Here is a 17,693-nt window from a genome sequence, read left to right as displayed (position 1 = left end):
TACGTTACGTATACGCCGTGGCTGCCATTGCCCTCAAGGCGGCAACAGCGACAACAATTACGCGACTTTGTTATCGTGTGTGTGCACCAAGGCAAGAAAATTATGTGAATTACAAGTGAAGTGCAAACAGCACCAGCAGCAAAAATATAAAGAAAACAAAAAAAAAAAAAAAAGAAAATCAAAAACAAAACAAAACTGCAAAGAAACAACAGCAACAAACACAAATAAAAAGCAAACGAAAAAGAAACACAAGAAAAGTAAACGGCGAAAACAAAGTGTTGGAGCTTAAAGCCATTGGGCTGAGTCTAGGCGGTTGAGCATGTTAAACGCTTTGCATAATTCTGGTAAGCATTAAGGCCCATAAATTGTGACCCGCAAATATAAAAACACACGCACTTTAATATACGTATATATTTATAAATTATATACATTTGTATGTGTGTGTGTGCGTGTTTATTTATATATTATTTATATACCTTATACGATAATATATATATATTGTATTTATCTGCCAAATTTTGTGGCTCTGCGGTTCGTATGCAGATTTTGTTGTTGTTGCTGTTGTTATTTTTTTTTTCGATTCTTCCGTGCCTACCAAATTCGTAATATTGAGAAATTGATGAGTGCTTCGAACACCACCCGCCTAACATCCTGCCTGGCTGTGGCTGTGGCTGTGGCAGCCACTTCATTAATATGCAGCAGGCGACATGCGAATGCTGTGCGTTGTCAAGTCGCCCTCTGCCCAGCCCCAGTCGTAGAGTCCTATATAACCAATACCCAAACACACACACACACACACAAAATGCCACTGTGTGTGTGTGTGTGCATTGTGAACCTTTCGTTTGGCGTCTACATTCGTTGAAATGAGTATCCTATAGCTGGCTGGCTGTCTGGCTGGCTGACTGCCGTAGCTTTATCGTCGTCCTCCCACTTGCTAATGATAATGTTGATTCTTGCCTTCCGCCACAATTTGCTTTGAACTTTGAGCTTAACCAGCAGACCAGACCAGACCAGACTAGTCCCTGTATCCTTGCCATTGTTGTGGGCATTTATAAAACGCTTGTTACCTCTCACCAGGTGCACAGGGGGTGTGGCCAACGCTTGAACTTTCCATTTTGCGACACACACTTGTTATTACGGCAGTTCTCGGATCTGAGCTCAATTACGGAAGAGCCTAAGTCCCTGATTGTAGCTGTTGCCATTTGCATTTTAATCATTTATTGGAATTAATATCCACTTTGTTTTGTTTCTGTTTAGCATACGCTACGTCTAACGGTTATTAAAGACTGTACAATCCATTTGTTTTGCTTTAGTTTTAATTTTGATTTTATTTTATTTTCAATTCTAATTAATTTAATATGAGATGATTTATTCATGTGCGTATTAGTATGGAAGATACTAAGGAAGATAAAGACTTTTTTTTTTAAATATTTAAGTTAGATATATGAATATTTGCACAAATTCTCTAAGCAGCTTTAGCATTTACATAAGGTCCAATTTATTGTGTGAATAAAGCCCTTAATTCTTTTTCTGTTCTCATGTAAAATATAGAAAATTTGAATTTATTGAAAATTTAAGTCCAATAAAAAATAGTTTTAATTTATTTAGCTTTATTCTATATCTAGATCTTATCCCATTTCCCTCTCATCATATAACTTTTGAAAATGCTTTAAATAAAACAATTAAAATAGTTTATCTATTTTATATTTTTACGGGAGATTTAAAAAAACTCCAAATCATTAAATAAAAAACCTAATATATCTTTAAGAGATTTCAAATTATTTTAAATAAAATTGTATTTGCATTATACTTTAAATAAATATTTTATTTAATGTTATCACAATTTTTCAGTTTTTTCTATAATTTAACGCAATGCAAATAAATCGAAATTAAATTACTCAAATCAATATGAAATTAAATCAACATTTACATTGTTTAACGAATAAATTATAAAAATTAAAAAAGGCATCAATTATGTGCGGGGCATGTAAATAATTTGTATTGAATAAAAAAGAGGATATATATGTATATAATACATATAATTATATATGTAAATTATCAGCGATACGATTTATTATTTATTCAAATTCAAGCATTTATTACACAGGAAGCTGTAAATTAAATTATAGAATTGCATTATAAATGTATTTTTATTTTTATTTTTTATATTATTTGCTGGCAATTGTTAAGGCGTTTTACCACATTTAATTCAATATTAATTATTCGAGTGAATCGTTTCATAGATTGTCCGAATCGCAGACCTGTTAAACCTTTCAGTAAGCTTTGTATTAATTTTGTTCAAGTCGTGCTTAAATTATGGCATAAAAAGGACAAAAAAAAAAAATAATAATAAAGAAAAACAAGAGGGCAAATCACAAAATGCTAAGGCAAATGAAACAACATGAAAATGTTGTAAAATTATTTCAATTCATTCTTACGCACGCATGCCCTTGGGTCGCTACTCCTGCCAATTGGCATTGTATTGGTGCGGCCCCAAAAAGTATGCTACACGCATTTGCTTGCCTGCGTACGTATTTGTACAATTTGTTGTGTTCGGCTTCAGTTGTTTACTGCCAGCAAAACAACGAAGCAACAAAAATAAAATAAGCAAAGTAAAGCATATTCTGTGTATATGTACATATATGAAAATAAAAATGAGAACTCTAACACCCACACACAGACACCGCACGCACAACATCAGCTGCTGCTCAGAGTTTTTACTCAACTGTTCACATTTCGGCATATTTTTGCCTCAGTAAGGAGTGGCCCCCGTCACTGTGCGTTAGGGGTATACGTGCATTTAATTAATTTATGCCATATGCTTACTTTTATTTCGCTTAAGAGCTCTCATTGAGAGTGGAATCAGATTTGAATTAGAATTTATAGCTGACGGAAATTCAGGGAAGCTTAAGCAAAGCCCAAATTAATGAGCTCAGCTCGAGTGGGCGGACTTTTATGTGTATATTAATAATAAATAATTAAAATGAAAATTAAAGCTGTTAAATACAAAGAAAAATTTGGTGAGAAAATGAGAAAAAATTTATTTGATTAGTTAGTATTTAACATTTTATATATTTTTTTCTTAACTTTTATTTATTTAATTTTTTTTTTATTTCTTTATTTTTAATATATATATTTTTTTTATTCCTTGGTATTATTGATATTATATTATTATTATAATTTAATAATTTATTTTTATTATTTTTAATATATATGTTTTATTTATATATTTATTTGTGAGATTATATTTATTAATTTAAATCTTTAACAAGGAAATCCTATAGTTTATACCTCAATTCTTGGCTAAAAATAATAGTTGTAGTATTGTAAATGCCTTTGGAATTCGTAAGCTGGCTTTAAGCCACGGCTAAGGCTGAGGCACAAAGATCAGCTCCGGCTATTGGCTCATAATATTTCTTGAATTCGTTTTTATGATGCTTATTAAAATGGAAAATTGTTGTCGTTACTTGAAGCTTTGTATGAAGCGCTGCAGGCAGCGTGTGCTTGTTGTTATTATTGTTATTATTATGATTATTATTATTATAGCTAGGCATTCAGGCCAACGAATTTGTTGTTGGTAGACTCGGTCCCGGCATTTTCCCGGGTGCAGGGACTCGTCGTGCAGCCCCACAAGGAATGCCCCAGCTGTGGCAAGTCAAGGCGTGGAAATTGCGAGGCAAATGGAAATTCTGTGCGACTGATGGCTGGCAACAATTCGTATTGAATGGAATTTGGTTGCTGAATGAATGGCAAGCGAATGAATAAGGGCAAATGAAAAGAACCACCAGAGCGCCGGCAAGGGCTTCAGTGGGTGCTGCAGTAGGGGAGGGGGCTGAGCGATGGCGGGCAAGAGTTGCAGCTGGTTTGATTATAAATAACGTTAAATAAGCGCACATGAATGCATTTTGATTGTCTGCTGTAGTTTACGGCACGTTTCCTTGCCTTGGCATGGCGCATGGAAATGAAGGGCGGCAAACTCGCTAGTCCTTTGGCGACTCAGCGCGACGCGACGGCAGTCGCTCAGTAACTTCCTTAAATGCCGCAGCAGCAGAGGCAGAGGCAGAGGCAGCAGCAGCGACAGAGGCAGCGACAGAGGCACTAATGTCGCAGGCAACGTACATTTGTATTATTTTTTATTTATTCGCTTGCCACTTTGTATGAGAATCGCAACTGCAGTCAGGACATCGTAAGCGACATCAGCGACGTCGCATTTCCTTGCTGCAATTTTCCAACGCGCGCTACGCTTTCTGCTTCTCCTCATCTCTCTTTTTTTCGCGTTTTTTTTTTATTTTTTATTTTTGTATGTCGGTTATGCGCCGCTCTTTTTTGAGGCCATGCAAAATAATGTTTTATATGTTGCAATAAATGTACGAGTCTTCGCATTCCAGCAGAGCGCAGCCCAGTCCGCCCACTTCCCCTACAGTCGCATGACATTCCCATTCGCATTGCCATTGCTCTTCCCCTTCCCCTTCCCATTCGCCATCCTTTTCGCATTCGCATTCGCATTTACATTTGCGGAGGCAACGTGCATACGCAATGTTGTACGCAGTTATCTTTGCGCCCATTTCGTCTGGCTCCAGCGAGTGTGTGCCTGGCGTGTGTGTGTGTGAGTGCGTGAGTTTATATATGTGTGTGTTTGCTTCTGTGCTGCCCACTTGCCAACTGACAGGCAACCAAATTTGGTGATCTACGAGCAAGGTCCCAGAAGTAAATACACTTCAATTTCCACAAAAGACTTAAAAATATTCCAATTTACTTTTATTTGTGCACCAACAAAACATTTTTAAATAAATGAATTTACTCCCTGGGAGCGTGTTTTTTGTTTTTTGTTTTGTAGTCCAAGCGAACTAACATATGATGTGGAGAAATGGATATAGCTTTGGTTTTTCCTGCGTATATATGTATATGGAAATCCTGCCTGAATGTGGATAAGTCAACTTGTCTCTATGACTTCAATTTAATCATAACAAGGACATCTTGCAGCAGGCAATGATTTTTATGTATATAGAGAAGAAGGCAAAGCATATACAAATATTTTCCCGGTATCCTCCCAGAGTGTAAATCAATTTATTTCATAATCACAGCAGCTCACAATAAATATTAAATGAATTTGAATATTTTAAAGTACTTTTATAAACATATAAGATATAATATATTTATTATATATTACATATGAGAAGCCGTATTCTTAGCTTAGTATTAAATTCCAGCTTGCTGTAAACATCCGATCAAAACATATTATATTACATAGAGAGTATAGAAATCTTTTAAATTCACGCAGCTGCCAGCTAACATCATATCATAAAAGGAATATCGTACGTTATGCTTAAGCTCTTTCATAAGGTACAATAAGGACTTCAGCAAGGATATTGATACTTCGGCACTGGCTTTCCGCTAGATTAAACAGACTTTACATGTTGAATTGCGACTGTCAAACGTTCACAATCCGACACTGATGTGATTGGACTTTATTTTACTTGAGGGCAATCCGATTAAAAGATTTCATTAGCTACGGCAAAGTGACTTTGAAATATTTTGTGCATAAATTATCTCATTGGATTCTTGGCAAGTGGCATAAATGGGTTTAATTAAAGTCATATTAATTCAACTTGATTTCCCACTTCGTCTCTAGCTCGTGTGCTCCGTGAGTCCCTAATGCATTCCATTGGGATTCCGCTTTTGCATTGCTTAACAAAAGAAATTAATCGTATGACAATTTAATTAAAGATCAAATGCCGAGTTCATTTCAATTTCAGTTGGTGCCATAAATGTTTAACGAAGCGTCTGAAATTTTTGATTTCTGAATTCGCTGCTTGTTTGTCTGCAGCTCGATTGTTGCTATTGTTGTTGTTGTTGCTGTTGTTGTTGTTATTGTTAACCTTAACCCAATAGGCGCTCATTTGGGTCCTTTGCGAATCGTGAACTGTTCTCGTTGCTCCCGTGCTCCTGTTGTTGTATTAATAATTCGTGCGTTGCGCTTGTGTCACGTTTCGCAGGACGAGAAATTCGCAGAGCGTTGCCATTGCCGTCGTCCTTGTTGGCGCCCTTATCGACATTGTCATTTTTTCCTTTTTGCATAATTTTTGGCTAAGCCAAATGTTTAAGATGTTTGCCCCAAAATACCAACGAGAAATGTCTGCGAGAGCGAGAGAGCAAGAGGGAGAGAGAGAGAGAGAGAGAGAGTGAGCAAGAGGGCTAGAGATAAGATATGCTCACAAAAGTTCGTAGAGTGGAATGTTTTCATTTTTGTGCTCAAGCAGCAGACCATGAAAATCAACATACAAATTCATGCCTCCCGCTTCCCGCCTACCGCCTCTGCCACGCCCTCTTCCACTTGCCTGCACACATGCTTTTCTCTCTCTCTATATATTCTGTATGCTCTACCAAATGCACATCAGCAGATGCCATGCAAAGTTTGTGCAAATGAAAAACTCGTCAATTGCACAAAATAAGAAACGAAATAATAAAGCAGAGGAAATAAAGCAAAGCAAACTATTTCAAAATTCCACATACAAATGGCATGTTATCAAAAGTCGCAAGAGCTGAGATGAGAAACGGCAAATCACTTGGCCAATCAGTTTACAGCAAGGAATTATCATCACAATCGAATAAATGCGATAAAAAATGCGGAAAATTGCATTTGCCAAAGCCGAAGCCAAAGCCAAAGCAAAGCTTTGTCAAAATTCCAGAATAAGATAATGAAAATTGCTTTGATATTATTTTCAATTAAACTTGTTTTCGTTTTTTGTCAATTTGACTTATTCGGTTGCAGTTGCAAAATTTAAATTGACCTGAATTAATTCAGAAAATTAAATGTGAAGATATATGTATGTGTATATATGAAAACAAATATTTGCTTTAGTTTATGGCCGGATAACCCTCAGACGAGTGAGACACTGTAATTTACTCTGTACTTATTTTACTTCAAGGAGCAACGTCTTTGATTTGATTTTTCTATAACCTTATAACCTTAGCCTTAATATGGAATAATGTGATGATGTGAAGTGTGGAAGAAAATCATGTTAAGAGCGAATACTTTTGGATTCTCCCTCTTCCAACGGGTGAGCTCTAGAATATATTGATATCTTTGTGAAGGTTTTGATAAAATTGAGAGAAAAATTCATTATGCATAGAAAAAAATTCAAGATTGTTAACTAAATAATTTATGATGTGTAGTAAATACGAAAATATAGAATTGCAATTGAAGAAAATATTGATGTAGCTGCTACGTATTATATTCCTCTCTCTCTCTCTCTCTTTCTGCCCCTCTCTATATTATCTCTGCTTTAAATTTAAAACTCCTTTGCTAGGCAATGCCATTTAACGACTCTCACTCGAAACTCTCATTGCAGCAACCTGCGTGCACATAAACATCTTTATCTATGCATCACTTAAGTTGGAATTTTATTTTCTTGGCTTTCAGTTTTATATGGAGCTGACTTATGCATTAAAAACTATTAGATAACTTTAGCGTAGTTGAGTTCGCTTTGAGTTTTGCAGTTGGCCAAAAAACTTTAATTTGACTTTTGCAAAGAAAATTTGAGAAAACGAAAGAAGAATACTTATACATATATATATATTGTAGATATATATATTTCAATGAGTATTTTTCGGGGTAGTGAAAGCCGGTCAATACCCTCGGCAGCTGTCAGCAACTGTGGCTTACTCACATGCCATTAGAGCCCAAAGGCTGGCTTCAATTTCCTTTCAGCACTTAGAGTTTTATTTCTTCTGCTTCTTCTTCTTCTTCTTCTGCTGTCTGCCCACCTGCAGTTTCGCAAAAAACTTTAGTGGGGCAAAAGAAGTAAAAAAGTGTTTGGTAAGTACTTTCGCTGTCTCGCTCTGGTATTCACGTTTTGGTGTCGCTCAGCGAACTTTTGCCCCACTGTGGCAACTATTTAAATTCGGTGTTGGGCTTTTTTTTTTCCTTTTTGTTGTTGTCTGTGGGTTGATCTGCATGCAAAAAGTTTGCTATAAATAATCTTTGCATTTTTATTGTGCATTTTTATGCATTCAGTGCTTGGGTTCGATATCGAAGTTAGCTTGGAAATAAATATGAAAAGTTTTATTTATGTTTGCCACCCGGACTAAGCCGTGGCTAGAGCGCCTAGCATCGAGCGTCGAGCACCGAGCACCGAAAAAGTCCACGGGCGCTATATTTATGGCATTTGTTTGCCAACAAGTTTCAATAGCTCAATCACGCCATCGGCCCACCTAAACAAATAGAAATCACATGCAATATGCCCACTCACCCGCTCTACATAGTTCGCCCCGCTGGCATTCCATTTCAATTTCCACAGCTATTTGATTTTCTTTTGTTTCGCCGCACACAGCTCGAACGACAAACATCATCAATGTGAGTGCCGCGTGGCTTGTGCTGTGCTGCTAGCTGCTCCTGGGGGCAATGAAATCGAGGAAGCTGCCCAAGGTTTGTGGCCTCAACTGCTTGACCCTACTCTGTATACCGCTGGTGTTGCCCATCCTAAGATGCACGGCCGTCGGCACCGGCTCTGCCGGCAGCAGCAGCAGCAGCGGCAGCGGCAGAGCCAATGGCGGAGACTTCGATTATCGGCTGCAGCGGGTAAGGAACGTGCTGAAGGAGGTGCCGCTAATCGATGGCCACAACGATTTGCCCTGGAATATACGCAAGTTCCTCAAGAACCAGCTGAAGGACTTTCACTTCGGCAGCGACCTGCGCGAAATGGCGCCCTGGTCCTCGAGTGCCTGGAGCCACACGGATCTGCGCCGGCTCAAGGAGGGCATGGTCTCGGCCCAGTTCTGGTCCGCCTACGCGCCCTGCTCCTCACAGCATCTGGATGCGGTGCAGCTGACGCTGGAGCAGATCGACTTGATACGTCGCCTGGTGCATCTCTATCCGCATCACATGGCCCTGGTCACCAGCGCCGCGGGCATCGAGCAGACCCATCGCACGGGCAAAATTGCCAGCCTGATTGGCGTCGAGGGTGGCCATGCGATCGGCACCAGTCTGAGTGTGCTGCGCATGTTCTATCAGCTGGGCGCCCGCTACCTGACGCTCACGCACACCTGCAATACACCTTGGTAAGTGAAATCATTGGCTCCACTGACTCAACTTAGCAGCGCATTGACTCTGAACAACGTTCACAGGGCGGACTGCTGCAAAGTTGACGAACCGGGCAAGTATCCGCACATAGGCGGACTCTCATCATTTGGCAAGGTGAGTTTTCCTAGATGAGGCGAAAGCTTTATTGCTATTATTTTATATTCGTATTTGATATACATAATATGCCTATGATATATGATATATGAGATTTATTTATAATGGAGGGAGTGGGGTTTCAGCAGATGAGAGTGCTAGAAAAACGTGATGAGAAGGCTATTCAGAGACTTCATAGACCCGCTTGACCCATGGACATACTAAGCATTCTTCAAACATATGCAAGCACAACTATCAAACTCCCTGTTTAGATATATAGCTCACATTTATTACTCTAAAATATAATATAATATAAATATATAATATAAAATATTACCTTACTTACTCAGATAATTTCAACTCTTTGTCCATTCAATAGCTGGTGGTGAAGGAAATGAACCGCTTGGGCATGATTGTTGATCTGTCGCATGTGTCGGTGCCGACAATGCTGGACGCTCTGGCCACATCCCAGGCGCCGCTCATATTCTCGCACTCCTCGGCGCATGCCATCTGCAACAGCTCGCGCAATGTGCCGGATCACGTCCTGCAGCGAATTGTACGCAATGAAGCACCGCATGCAAGCTGGGTTGGACTTTTATCTAATGGCCCTTTTTTTTTTTTTTGCTTTGCAGGCCACTAATGGAGGTCTGGTCATGGTTGCATTTTATCCGCACTTTGTGAGCTGCTCGGGTCAGGCGACTCTGCACGATGTTGTGGGTGGGTTAATGCGGTCTCCAGAACAAATTGAAGTTAATTAACTAACTGAATTTTTCCATTTCCATTTTCCAGATCACATTAACCATATTAGAGAAGTTGCAGGCATTGATCATGTGGGCATCGGAGCGGGCTACGATGGCGTCAATCTGTAAGTTTACAATGTTTTCAAATCGTCTTTTAGTATTTTATTAATACTTAGTATTAAATTGGTATTTAAATGGTAAATTTTCCTCTTTTTGTTTGCTATTTTAACAGAGTGCCCAAAGGCTTGGAGGATGTCTCCAAATATCCGCATCTCTTTGCCACGCTGCTCGAATCGGACAAGTGGACAGAGGCGGATATAGCCAAGTTAGCTGGCAGAAACTTTCTACGCGTCTTCAACGAGGTCGAAGCGGTGAGTACTCCTATAGTAGAGTTGTAGTTTTTAGCCATTCCATTGTTCATTTTGTGTGTGCATTGGGAGCATTTCTCTCATGACTTTGCCCAGTTGCGTGTTATACCTAGAGGATTACGGCTTAGGCAGTGCTCGGGACAAAAGCACATTTCTCGGTCAACAAAAAACATGTCCAGCACTGAGCCAGTGCTCGGCCAGGCCAAAATAAGCCACCAAGAAGCTGGAGCTGAGGCTGTAGCCACTGCCGTCGGCCGTCGGCCGTCTCTAGCCCGCTTGTTATTGCACTTCGAAAATTCCTTTCAAAGGATAAAGAGAATAATGTGGCTTTGCAGTGGAATTTGCACATACTTGGTGCGGATAGCAGGCGAGCCAACCAGCGAGCCCAAAACGAAATGGAGCAAGACTCGAGACTCTGGAGCGTCTCTGGCGTCGAAAAGACGCAAGTGAAATAATTTTAAAAGGATTTTCAAATGGTTATTCCGATATTTATACATGAGCACGACCAGCAGCAGCAGCAGCAGCAGCAGCAGCATCAGCAGTTGTCCGTGCAGAAGCAGAAGCTGTTGCAGTTTGTTTGCGGATGTGGTCAGCTTGTTTGCTGTGTGCTTGGCTGGCCAGGATCGGCATGCTTGCAGCTTCTGTTTGTGCCTTTGCCAGCTCAACTGTGGCTGCTACTGCCACTGATGCTGTCACTATGGCTGCTCCTCAAGCAGCATTCAATTTAAATCAATAGCAATGCTCGACTGTTGCACTCTCTGCGTGTGTGTGTATGTGTGTGCTTCTGTGTGTGTATGTGAGTCCTTTGAGCGAACCACTCCATTGACTGCGAATGCCACTCAATGCTTAGCGCCATTCAGTTGAGAACGCCCAAAGCGTTGGCAGCACAGTCGAATGATTGCCTGAGCCAACATTTAGGCTCTAACTGCTCCAGCTGGAAACTGTGGCAAGTCAAGGACCTTCTGGGGTATACAAACGAGTCCATTTTTTTTTAAACGAAGCAAACATAGTGTCTTTTGTTACGCATGCTCATGGCCAAAGATTTTTTCTCAATTCAGAAACTTTATTTAAATTGCTATCTTCATCTTCTTCTTCTTCTTCTTCTTCGTGTAGACAAAGCTGAAGCAATTTTTGGATTTAATTGATTTTTAGATTTGATTAAATTCACCTTGATGCAACTAGGTTTCATTTTAATCTGCCTAATAATAAGCAGTATTCCATTTGTGGCCACTTGGTTATGTTTGCTTTTGTTGGGCAACTAATTCAAAATGCCCGAACGGCAAGGGTAATTTGAAGATTTAATAACAAATATAAATCATACGCCCCCTTGAACTCGGCTGCTGTGGCTCGTATTTTATTGCTATTGCTCATTAAAAATGCCCCTCCCCCTCCAGCAGCAGTTTCTCCCCCCGCTCATAAGTTGCGCCCCACGAAAAAGAGATGCCGCAGCATTTTTAATTTTGCGCTTGTCTCGGCGTCTGCGAACTTTAATCATATTCTCTCTGACTCGCTGTCTCTGTCTCTGTCTGTATCTCATTGTCTGCATCTGTCTCTGTCTGTGTATCTGTCTCTGTCTCTGTCTGTCCTTTCTCTTCTCGGCCAGCTCTGAGCCGTCTTATCTGCCTGCAACATTGTAATTAGTTTTGGTACTCGACGCTTCTCTTCTATGGGCATTAAGCAAAAAGTAAACTAGTATTTCCCAACAATGGCTCCTCTATGTGATTACAATGCGCATTTTTATATACATACTTACTTAGCAATGTACTACCGCACGGAAAGAGACAGGAGCAGGAGAAGGGGCAAGAACAGGGGTAGGCATTAAAAAGTGTTGCCGGCTTTTTCAAAGCGGGTGATTAAAATCGCTGCGTTTTTATTGCATTTAGCACTCAGAAGCAATGGAAAAAAAGAATAAAATATATATTCATATATATATAAATGTATATGAATTTGTATGAAAGGCAGCCATATAGTAAATATAAATATGTATTACGGGCTTTACTGCTGTTTATTATGTGGAATAATGCTCATTAAAATTTGTGCTCGCATTGTAATACTTTGTGCAGGATTTTTTTTATTTATTTTATTTTTATTTGTTGCTATTTTTTTTTGCAATGAGTAACTCAGCCACAAAGTAATTAAAAACGTTGCCCAAGCGCACATTTTTTATTTGAGTATATATTTATATAATACACATTTTGTATTGCTTTGATCTAAGAGCCTTCGGGCCAAAGGCTTGTTACAAAATCCGAGCGGAACTCTTATGGCAGGCCCGTATATCGAGCTTGGTGACCCGAATTCACAATAAAATATATATTATCGCAGCCAGCGTCGCCTGTAATGCAATTAAAGGAACACAAAAACCAGTTCAAATGTTCAATTATTAGACGCTTAATGCTCTTTCCCCAGAGAGCGACCCCATAGACCCGAATCACTGGGCCGCAGTAGGTCAACAGGGAAACGACTCGTGTCTCTCTCTCCCACTCTCTCTCTCTCTCTCTCTTTCTCTGTGTGTGTGTGTCTGCCTATGTTTGTATTTGTATTTGTGTGGGCGTCTGGAGTGGGCGTTGGCATCGTTGTGATAATTAAGCAAGTCATAGAAATTAGGCAAAAGGCCATTTTAATGATTGTCATCTCTTATGCACACACTCACACGCATATAGATGTCCAATTGATACCCTTTTAATGCTGGACACTCACGAGAATGAAGACTTGAAATTGTTCTTGTTCTGTAATTTAAATCTTTATATAGCCATATAATTTATACTTCACGTTACTTGCATCTCTATAGTTATTATGGTATTATACTATGGAAATTTATAAATATATTATGGAAATTTGAAAATGTATTATTTTCTTAGACTATGTTAGTGTTTTAATAAATATTAATTTTATAAATATATTTCTTAGATTTTCTTGTTTTTTTTTGTTTATAATTTTTATATTCAATTTTAAATTTTTCTAGTCCATGACATTTTCGTTTGTTATATTTTACGTATAACATAATGGTTTAATCATTAAAAATAATTTGCAGAATTAATTAATTTGAATTAGTTATTATTATTCAAATTTAATAATATATTTTAAGTGATTCATTTGTCAACCAGAAATTTTTTTACATATAAATGAGCAAATTAATTTAAGCAAATAATATGTATTTATTAAGTTTATCACATTTTCTTGTATTAATATTAAACCTATTTTTCATTTATTGATATTTTTAGTTCAATCTGTTTATTCTATAAAATCTATATATATTTTTATTTTCTTAGTTTTCACTTAAAATTTTGATTGTTGATTACTTCATCAAGCGTTTTATCTGGATGCTATAATATAAGTGGAGTTTGAAATATTTGAAATTTTATAGAACGCCCACTAGCTAGCCATTAGCCCATAAGTGTGTCGTGACAGTGATAAAAATAAGCGAAATTAGGGCAATAGAGATTTGAGGCAGCTCATGGGAATGCCACAGAGTTCGGTTCATGCTGTGGCGCCTCTTCAATGCGACCCAACAACAACCACAAATGACTGAAGGGTATGAGACTTGGGCAGGGCTGGGGTGCTGCGGACCTGCGGAGAGGGTGGCTGGGCAAAGTGCGGGGCAGCCATAGCCATGAACATGATAATTTTCTTGACGCCAGTTTTTATCTAGACAAAAGCAGAGGCAGCCGAGGCAGCCAACACAGCGTTGAGTCAGTTCAGGCAGCTCAGGGCCTCGTGCTGGTGTTTGTGTGTAAATGTATCTTTTATTTTAGCCTTTTATGCGAGTATCTAATGCGAGCATGGAAAGGCATTTGGCACGACACATAGCCCAGCTGGCGGCATTGGGCAGAAGTTCTCGGCAAATGGCAGCAATTTGTGCGACACAAATTCATTTAAATATCCTTTAGCTGGCCTCTGTGCGTGTATGTGTGTGTGTGTGCGTGTGTTTGTTTACACTCACTGTGCATGCATGTCTGTCTGTGTGTGTGTGTGTTGGTGCTTGTGTATGCCAACTGACCTTCTCGCAATTGATTTGGTTAGCATGAAAATGGCGCAGCGGCTCTTTAACAGCCATTTCAGCTTTGAGCTTTTCACTCAAATGTAACTGTGAACTGTGCTTTTCATTGCTGCAGCTCAAAGCGGCCGGAAAAGCGTTGCCAAAGGCAAAACCCACAATGGGACTTGTGGCATGTTGCGCGGCGGGCGGGCGGGCGGTCTGTGTAGGCGTGCTTCAAAGTGCAATGACTGCGTCGCACAGTCTGAGCCGAAAGCTGACGTTTTATTGTTGTTTGTATGTGGCAGCTAGGGCCCACATAAAGCCTCATAAAAAAGTCGTAAATTCGATTGTTATACGGCTTACAAAGCACCGGAAATGGGCCGAGCGAGCTGGCTGTGCCTCGGTATCCTCCACCCATTGCTATTCCCCTCCGGCTGCTATCCTTCTCTAACTGCGGCGGCTGCCTCTGCCCCGCGTCCCAGCTGTGAGGCCTCAAAAGGTGTTTGGTGTTGAAAACAAAACATTTTTGTTGTTGTTGTTGTGTTTGAATTTTTCTTTTCTTCCTTTCTTTTTGTGTTTTTGTGCCTTTGCATATATATTTTGTTTTATTGTGCCTAACGTTTCGCTTTTCCTCTCGCCTTTTTTGCCCGGCATAAAATGTGCTTGAAACTTTACTGCAGAAGCAACGCAATAAGTTGGCCAAAACAATGGGCGAAAGGCTCGAATAGGCTTCACTGTATGCTTAGGAGTTCTCAAAGGAGTCGCTGTAATGCATTGCCAATACGGCCAGCGCATAGCTTTGTATAACGGAATTTACATATGAATAATTTAATGGCCATATGATTGCTTTATAAGTAACTGAAATCCGTAAAGTGTAGAGATTTCGCCTCATATAAACAGCGCTCATGCAGAGTGTGTGAAAAATTGAACCATAAAAAGTTCCAAACAAATTTAATTTGAGTATTTCACTTTTATTTTTTTTTTATTTTTTTTTTTAAATTGCTCAAGAATTTTATGCCGACATTAGCAGAAAAAACTTGCAGCTACAGTTTGAAGTAAAGTTTATTAACGCCTGCCAAATTGTTTGAGGAACATTTTTAGGTCGAAAAAGTTTGGGCAACAAATTTAAACAGTTATAAATAGCATTAAAGAGCTATTAAATCTGCCAATGTACGGCTAAATTTGCTGATGGAACAATTTTTTTTTTTGTAGTTTTAAACTGAACAAAAATACATTTAGAAGAACGTTAGCTTTACCACAATTAATTAGTAAGATGAGAAAAAAAATAAATATATTTATATATTTATATATATATATATATATATTTATATATATTTATTTTTTTTTCTCATCTTACTAATTAATTGTGGTAAAGCTATATATATATATATATATATATATATATATATATATATATATATATTTCAAGCGAGTATACATTAGGCATAAATTATTTATATTTATTATAAGACAGAACTATAAACAATTTTTTTATTTGTTCATATAATTTTCAATATTTTTGCTATATATTTTCTGAGCTTAATTATGTTTTATAGGCCGGTAAAAAATAAAATAATTAATAAAATAATAAATTAAAAAAGAAATAATTATAATAAATTTCTAAAAATATTGTTAAAGCTCCATCTATTATATTAAATATTGCTAAGCTTCACAATCTATTTCTACTGTTTACAAATTTATCCCCGTCAGTTTGTTGTAATTTATCCACGAGAGACTCTGCACATTTTAGAAATGAATATTGCAAAATTCATATCCACATGCAAAATAATTTGAGTTCTGTGGAACAGTAAACAAAAACTTTACCAATTTGCTTTGCATAGCTGAAAACTTGGAAGATGTGGCAATTGCTTACACAAAACTTGTTGGTAAATGCCATCAATTTTCATTAGAACTTAATTCATATTGCGCATACGCCGCATGGCACATAGCACACAAATTTCAGCCGAAGAAAGACTTAAGATTTGTGTTTTATTTGGCTTTCATTGCAGGTACGTGATCAAATGGATTTATTGCGGGTGCAGCCGATTGATCAGTCAATTCCAGCTGAGGACATTATGGGCAGATCCTACTGTCGCTATCAAGGACCAAGAACGTGATAATTTCTTCATATGTAAAGTTTCAGCGTGCACACAAACACACATACAATTACATATACTCATACGCACACACACATCAATACCAAAGGCCAACGAACGGTGAGAGGGAGAGAGATGAAATTATGTCAAGCGTACGTGTTGTAAAGTGAGACTTGTTTTAGGTTAATTGACAAAGTTTTTTCGTCGTAACATGCGAGCATTTGTTTTTATAGTATATCTCTGTTCAAGTATGTGTGTCACACACACATAGATGCACGTTTAGTTCCACCCACACACATGTACTTTCAATCTCTCAGACTCCACGTGGCAGCTGCTGCCAGGCAACATTGTGCGCAGCTGGCCGAGCACATAAACAAATACAAAGTGGCATAGGGGCGGCTATACTTCACACACACACACACACACACACACAGATGTACACATACATACGCATGACCACCCACCACATGCCCTCCTTGTGGCAACCACTACAACACTGAGGTTACCATAGCTCAGCCAACATTGTGTAAATATCATTGTCATGTTTATTTTCATCTTTAGCACTTAGTGAGGCAAGGATCCGCAAAAGGAAAGCAACAAAAAGTATCTAAGGTTCAGACAAAGGCGAAAGAATCAGCGTAAAAGAAGCGCACAAAAACAACACAACAAAACCAAAACAAGAAAGAAACAAGGCAAAACAGACGAAAGCTGTCTAAACTAAAGTGAAAACATTCTAAGCCTCGATTTGATAAACGAAAACAAAATCCAAATTAAAAACAACAAAAATCTTTTATGAATGTCCTACTTCATGCGAAGAGTATTAAAAATATGCATTATGTATTTTTTCTATGAAAAAATTATTATTCTAATGATATGGAATAAATATTCAAATATATGGCTATTGAAACTATATTCATGTAGAAAATTTCGGAGAACGTTAGGCCATTCTCTTTTATGGAGTATTCACTATGTCATTGGAGTTTCCCTTAGTTCTAACCAATTCATTCATTTAAAATTCAAATTAATTCGAATCATTAGTTGATTACTTTATTTTAATATTGTCATTATCCTAACCGAAATGTTATTAATTATGTCATTTAATTAGTTAAATAAAATAAAATAATTAATTAGCCCGATTAAAAAACAAATAATGCTCAGACGCACGCTTAACATCATTTTGGCAGATTGTAAAGTTTTCAATTATAATTTTTAAATTGCAATTCTAATTAAATGAACAACGTATTGTATACTTAATAAATCCAAATAAATGTCAACCCGCCAAAATAAAAAAGAAAAAAGGAAACAAAACATAAATCCACAAATTCATTGAAAAGTTTA

General features: G+C 38.0%; 1 protein-coding gene across 1 annotated transcript; it reads left to right on the top strand.

Annotated features, from left to right (window-relative positions):
- The first annotated feature begins 197 nt into the window (after positions 1-197).
- On the top strand, positions 198-17,430 carry LOC6574208 (dipeptidase 1). Its single transcript, XM_002000230.4, has 8 exons — positions 198-344; positions 8,334-9,060; positions 9,127-9,196; positions 9,555-9,731; positions 9,808-9,892; positions 9,965-10,040; positions 10,148-10,286; positions 16,269-17,430. The coding sequence occupies exons 2-8, from the start codon at positions 8,405-8,407 to the stop codon at positions 16,374-16,376; spliced, it is 1,311 nt and encodes a 436-aa protein (XP_002000266.1). The 5' UTR covers positions 198-344; positions 8,334-8,404; the 3' UTR covers positions 16,377-17,430.
- The last annotated feature ends 263 nt before the right edge of the window (positions 17,431-17,693 follow it).

The sequence above is a fragment of the Drosophila mojavensis genome, unplaced genomic scaffold, assembly GCF_018153725.1.
Source record: "Drosophila mojavensis isolate 15081-1352.22 unplaced genomic scaffold, ASM1815372v1 contig_277, whole genome shotgun sequence".
Classification (NCBI taxonomy): domain Eukaryota; kingdom Metazoa; phylum Arthropoda; class Insecta; order Diptera; family Drosophilidae; genus Drosophila; species Drosophila mojavensis.
This window is presented reverse-complemented; position numbering and strand designations above follow the sequence as displayed.